The following is a 5,628-nucleotide window of genomic DNA, read 5'->3' as shown; positions in this document are numbered from 1 at the left end:
CACCACCAGCCGGCCAGTATACTCGACCAGCACAACCACAACAGGCACAAGCCCCTCCACAGAACTTTACCACTGCTGACTTTCAAGTGAGAACCTTTATATTTGCACTACAAAATCCAGGGCTGCTACATAAACTAATATAATCCACAATTTTGTACTTACAACTTTATACTGGCTTACACCCATAACTCCATCCATACAAAATTAGAAAAAAACAAACATATTACCTATGTATTCTTCCAGACTATCCACTACATCTATGCCAAATTTCATTGAGATCCAAGTAGCAGTTTAAGCTCCAAACTCTAACAAACATAATAAACATAATAAGATTTTTTTAATTAATTTGATAAATAATAATAATAATCTCAGTCTAATCCATAAAAATTACACATTTTCCTTCCTGACTTTGCTTCAATATAAAACAACAAATTTAATAATAATTGAATATGTTTGAAAAACTCTAGCAATACCTTTAGTTTTGTTTTATCATAAATATTAAAACTATGTATGACTAGCTTTCGCCCGCGATTTCGTCCGCGTGAAATATAAAAAAACAACAGTAAATAGCCTATGTGTTCTTCCAGACTATCTTCTACATCAATGCCAAATTTCATCGAGACCCATTCAGCAGTTTAGGCTACAAACTAACAAACCATCCATCCAAACTTTCGCATTTATAATATTAGTAAGATATTAAAATCACTGTAAATATTCCGCATGTTTCACTTTATAGATGTCAAATATAACAATAATTTAATAATACTGCCATTAACCTAGTCTGACTTGACTTTTCAATTAATACCTGATTTAAGCGTGGTACTGCTCAAAATCATCAGTCATACAACTGGCATTATGTAAACAATCATCATTACCAGCGCACTAGAAATCCCCACTGAGCGGCTCGGTGCCTACCCTAATTAGGGGTGTCTAGGCCATAGTCAACCTAGCTGGCAAACTGTGGGTTGGTTGACCAGAGCTTACCATAATAAAGATTCAGTAGGCCATAGTCAACCACGCTGGCCCAGTGCAGGTTGACTTCACACATATCTTTGAATTTCTTCCCTGTTATGTGCAAGCACCACAATGTTTTCCTTCATCGTAAGAACGTTGTTTAAATTATGTACATACAAAATACGAAAAATTGAAAATCACATTGGTATGGTGGGATTTGAACACAGGACCTGTAGACCCATAGATAACAAATCAAGTGCTTAAACTGAACCACCGACACTATCATTAAATAATGCCAATGAGAATACAGTCCATGCCAGATCAGCAACTGTCCAGTTGTGTTAGTGAAATATAAACCAGGCGTTTCTAAATTTAGTAGTAAGTCTAGCATAGATTTCTTTAGTCTAGCACTCCTAGCATTTATTTAAATTTAGAGCTGCAATTAATGAGTTGTTTTGAGCCAAGGAATTGTTATGAAACATGTATCTACTAGCTGTTTCTCGCGGCTTTATCTGCATGGAATCTAAAAAAAAATCACCTATATTACTCAGCAATGACATAGCTGTTTAATGCCAGAATTTTTTAAATCGGCTCAGTAGTGTTTGAGTTATTTCAATAAATATAAATAATCCAAATATTTCCTCTTTGTAATATTAGTAATTAAAATAGACAAGCCAGGCTTAGTGGCAGTCCACTGTTAATGCATGTTAATTAATTCACTTTTTGCTTTTCAACCTGCACAAAAGGAGTTAAAGGTAAACATGTCACTTAAATTTTGTTTATTTATCAATTTTTTGATGGTTTTATCATAATCCATCATCAGTCTTACATAATTCTTCCATGACACTTCGTTATATTTTGTACACTTCACAGATTATGTAGAATGTCTATATGTTTATAATATACGAGCTGTTGCCCGCGACTTCGTCCGCGTGGTATAAGAAAACATACAAACTATATAAATTACAAAAAGCTACGTATCCCTCGGGAACCGGACATTTCTCGGGGATGAATCTTATCCCATGTGTACTCCAGACTTTTATATCTGTGCCAAATTTCAATAAAATATGTTGAACCATTGCAGAATGATCGAGTAAACTTTAAAAAATTAATTAATAATTTCCCACAGGAACCGTAACTATTCCCGGAATAAAAAGCCTATGTGTTCTTCCAGAGTATGCTTTAAACCTGTGCCAAATTTCATAGAGATCCGTTCAGCCGTTTAGGCTACAAACGCTAACAAACATCCATCCACCCGTTATTAGTAATAATCCACAATATTAGTAAGATTAGTAAGTTGGTATATTATTTGTTGAACATGTTCCTTCAGTGTACTTAACATAACAATTTTTGTCCCAATATTATGCAAACAGGATGTTGATAAAATTTATTTTTCAGATTATATTTTTACTGTGCTTATCAATTATTTTATGTATTCAAAAACGTATGAGGAAGACACGGTTGTATTTTAAATGTAACAAGCCAATTATATATAGGGTCTTACAGAGTGTATAGTGTAATATTTTGATATCAAAAAGTCTATACTTTTATAAACAATCATGTTTACTTGGAAAGTATCTTATCAATCCAGTTTATTGATAAATCAAATGCTGTACAGTGATCGCTTTGTTTTCCTGATAGTGACTAAATTGTAGAAAGTTATCATTAGAGCAGGTGCACACCTTTGATAAAACTATCGCACAACTGTTGTGCGATTGTCGATTGTTTCGCAGCCAATTCAACTGTTTAGTTGTACAACTAAAAATCGAGTAGTGTGCGCACCTCCATATAGTACATAGGAATCACAGGACTAAACAGTTGTGCGATAGTTTAGTCAAATGCGCACACTCTAAAACTTATTGTTTGGTTCGGCTATTGGTTTTATTTTTAACGCAAAAGATTTCATTGAAACTCAATACCCATAACATTTTTAATGCTAATTTAAATATTCTGATATACTGATAATTCTAATTAAAATTACATAAAATCAAAATAAATTTACTCCGAAATATTGCGTTTAAACACACATATAATATGTAATACATTCATCATAAAACTTCATAAAAAAATAAAAAAAAAAAAAAAAAAAAAAAAACCTCTTTGACCTCTAATGTTCTATGAATAGCAAATATACCAGTCTGTCTCAAACACAGAACAATGTCTACACAGTATCAAATATCCAAAAATATTAATCCAAACAATGAACATCCAAAACATGTCAATTTGTACGAAGAGAGTGTAAGAGAACTTGAATTGCAGCGGAGGCAGGAGGAATTAGAACGGAAGGCGGAGGAACTTGCACGACGAGAGGCGGAACTCCGAGCTGGTTCCGCCGGTAGGAGGAACAATTGGCCACCCTTGCCTGCCTTCTGCCCCGTCCAGCCTTGCTTCTATCAAGACATCAATGTTGACATACCACTAGAGTTCCAGAGGATTGTCCGCCATTTGTACCATTTATGGATGTGTGAGTACCTATTTTTGTTTATGTAGATTAGGCAAATATAAATATTTTATTGGTAAAAGTATTTTACAGGTCATAATATTGAAAATTTTCAAATATCCAAAACGAAAAATTGTATACATTAAGCACTTATGGAAAAAATTCTTCGACAATTTAGAGGGCTTTCTGGATTAGCTAGGACTTAAGTTTATTTTTGAACGACGCGAGGCTGGTAGCCGCTGTGACTTAGTTACCCTACCTAGTTAATGTGTTACTTGAATGCAAAGGAACCAGCGAAAAACCAGTCTAGGAATGACTTAGTCCCTCCTGCATATGCCAAGCTGGTCACCTTTTGCCACAATATTATATTTTGTCCTTAATCTGTGTAATATTTTATTGTTAATATTTCTTGGTGGCAATACATATTCATAACTTCTATGTATTCTGTATTTGTGGCTGTGTGTTTCAGTTGAACTCTTCAGTTAGAGTTTAAACTACGCACGCATAGATGTAACTAAACAGTTACTTCGGTTAAAACTGCCAGAATTTAGCGTCTGTAGTTGGATTTATTAATTTTTTAAAATTGGCTTCTATATGCTGTTGCTTTTTCTCGGATTTGTTTTCAGTGTTATACTTATGTTTAGAGATTTCAAAGAGAATTGAAACATGCAGTTGTATAGACCACTTACAGTTGCATAATTGATATAAATTTCGATTATGTTCTTTATTTATTGATGAATCTAGAATCATGCATTCAGTGTGTAACAATTTCTTCTTTATTTCCAGTTCACGCGTTGGTACTAGCTATGAACATAATCGGAGCGATGTCCCTTATGATAGCCGCTAAAAACTTCACTATATTCGGTCTGTCCATTTTGTACTTCGTCCTGCTGACCCCCTTCAGCTTCATCTGCTGGTACCGGCCGATATACAAGGCGTTCAGAAGCGACTCCTCCTTCAACTTTATGGTCTTCTTCTTTATATTCCTGTTCCAAATTATTATAACCACGGTGCAGGCGATTGGAATCAACGGTGGAGGATCTTGGTAAGTTTTTTTAATACTATTTATAAATGCGAAAGTTTAGATGTACGAATGAATGGATGGATGAATGTAAGAGCATATATATATTCTTTTATGAGAGTTTATTTAAAAGAAATTAGCATCACTTGTGTTACTTGAAAATGCGATTTTGACAGATAGATATTTTTTTATATTATAAGGTGGCAAACGAGCAAGCGGCCACCTGAATTTGCCCATAGACATCCGCAATTGCAGATGTATTGCCTACCCTTAATTAACAGAAATAAGATATTTCCCCCTTCCTGTGCGTCTCCTCCGCTGTCAAATTCACTTTTCCTTTCTGTCTTTTCCTCTTAAGAATGAACAAAATATTTTTTTTACACAAAAAACACAATTTAAAAAATGTGTGGAAAGGAAAGGAAAGTGGAAATTAAAAGGGACTAAAATATTTGTAAGTAAAGAATTAATGTTAAAAATTTCTCCTTTTCTAATATTTCAGTGGGTTGATGACCAGTATATCTGCGTTCGAGGTGAACGCGGGCGTGGGCATCATCACCCTGCTGGTCACCATCGGCTTCATCACCTCGGTGGTTGCTGATGTCATGCTTATAGCAAAGGTAATTTTATTTCATACAAAAATCTTGTTGAATTCTAATCTTTACAAATATAATAAAGCGTAAACACACACTTCTTTGTTGCCGAAGATGTCAGTAATCACAGCATATTTTCGAATAACTCTTGTATTAATAAAAAGCCCAGTTAAAAGTTAATGTCGCGAAGTGAACTGACAAGCTATGTCACTATTACCCTGACATTAAATGTCACTTCTCATTGCTGGGTGGTTTTGATATCGTGTTTACAGTAAAAATACTTCAAGAGTGTATTTCTATACAAACTAATGTAAATGAACTGTGTGTGGTCAACACAGCGACGCCATATTAGATAAGCCACTTGCTTCGACCAATAGTGTGTGTTTTAGAACTTTCGAAGCAATTTTAACACTTTCTAATGATTAAATTTCGCCACTAAACCACATTATATAAAAAAAATTCTTTACAGGTATATTTTTATAGTCATAAAGTATACTTAAAAAAAGGTACAATTTGGCGTCATATGCATATTTCGAAATTTTCTGCATATGAAGTCGGATGGGAACAGCTAGTTATACAAACACTGTGTGGTGTCAGGTGCACCGCATCTACCGGTCGACGGG

The 5,628-nt window shown here is 34.4% G+C and overlaps 1 protein-coding gene across 1 annotated transcript in view; it reads left to right on the top strand.

Moving 5' to 3' along the window:
• Positions 1–5,626, top strand: part of LOC106111511 (secretory carrier-associated membrane protein 1) — a gene marked incomplete at its 3' end in the record, with an annotated part of 6,998 nt that extends 1,372 nt beyond the window's left edge. The window contains exons 4-8 of the mRNA XM_013293628.1: positions 10–86; positions 3,214–3,418; positions 4,181–4,439; positions 4,915–5,032; positions 5,603–5,626. Coding sequence (XP_013149082.1) covers positions 10–86; positions 3,214–3,418; positions 4,181–4,439; positions 4,915–5,032; positions 5,603–5,626 — 683 coding nt within the window. The remainder of the gene's footprint in view (positions 1–9; positions 87–3,213; positions 3,419–4,180; positions 4,440–4,914; positions 5,033–5,602) is intronic.
• Positions 5,627–5,628: the final 2 nt, after the last annotated feature.

This window comes from Papilio polytes, unplaced genomic scaffold (assembly GCF_000836215.1).
Source record: "Papilio polytes unplaced genomic scaffold, Ppol_1.0 DF824158.1, whole genome shotgun sequence".
Taxonomy (NCBI): domain Eukaryota; kingdom Metazoa; phylum Arthropoda; class Insecta; order Lepidoptera; family Papilionidae; genus Papilio; species Papilio polytes.
This window is presented reverse-complemented; position numbering and strand designations above follow the sequence as displayed.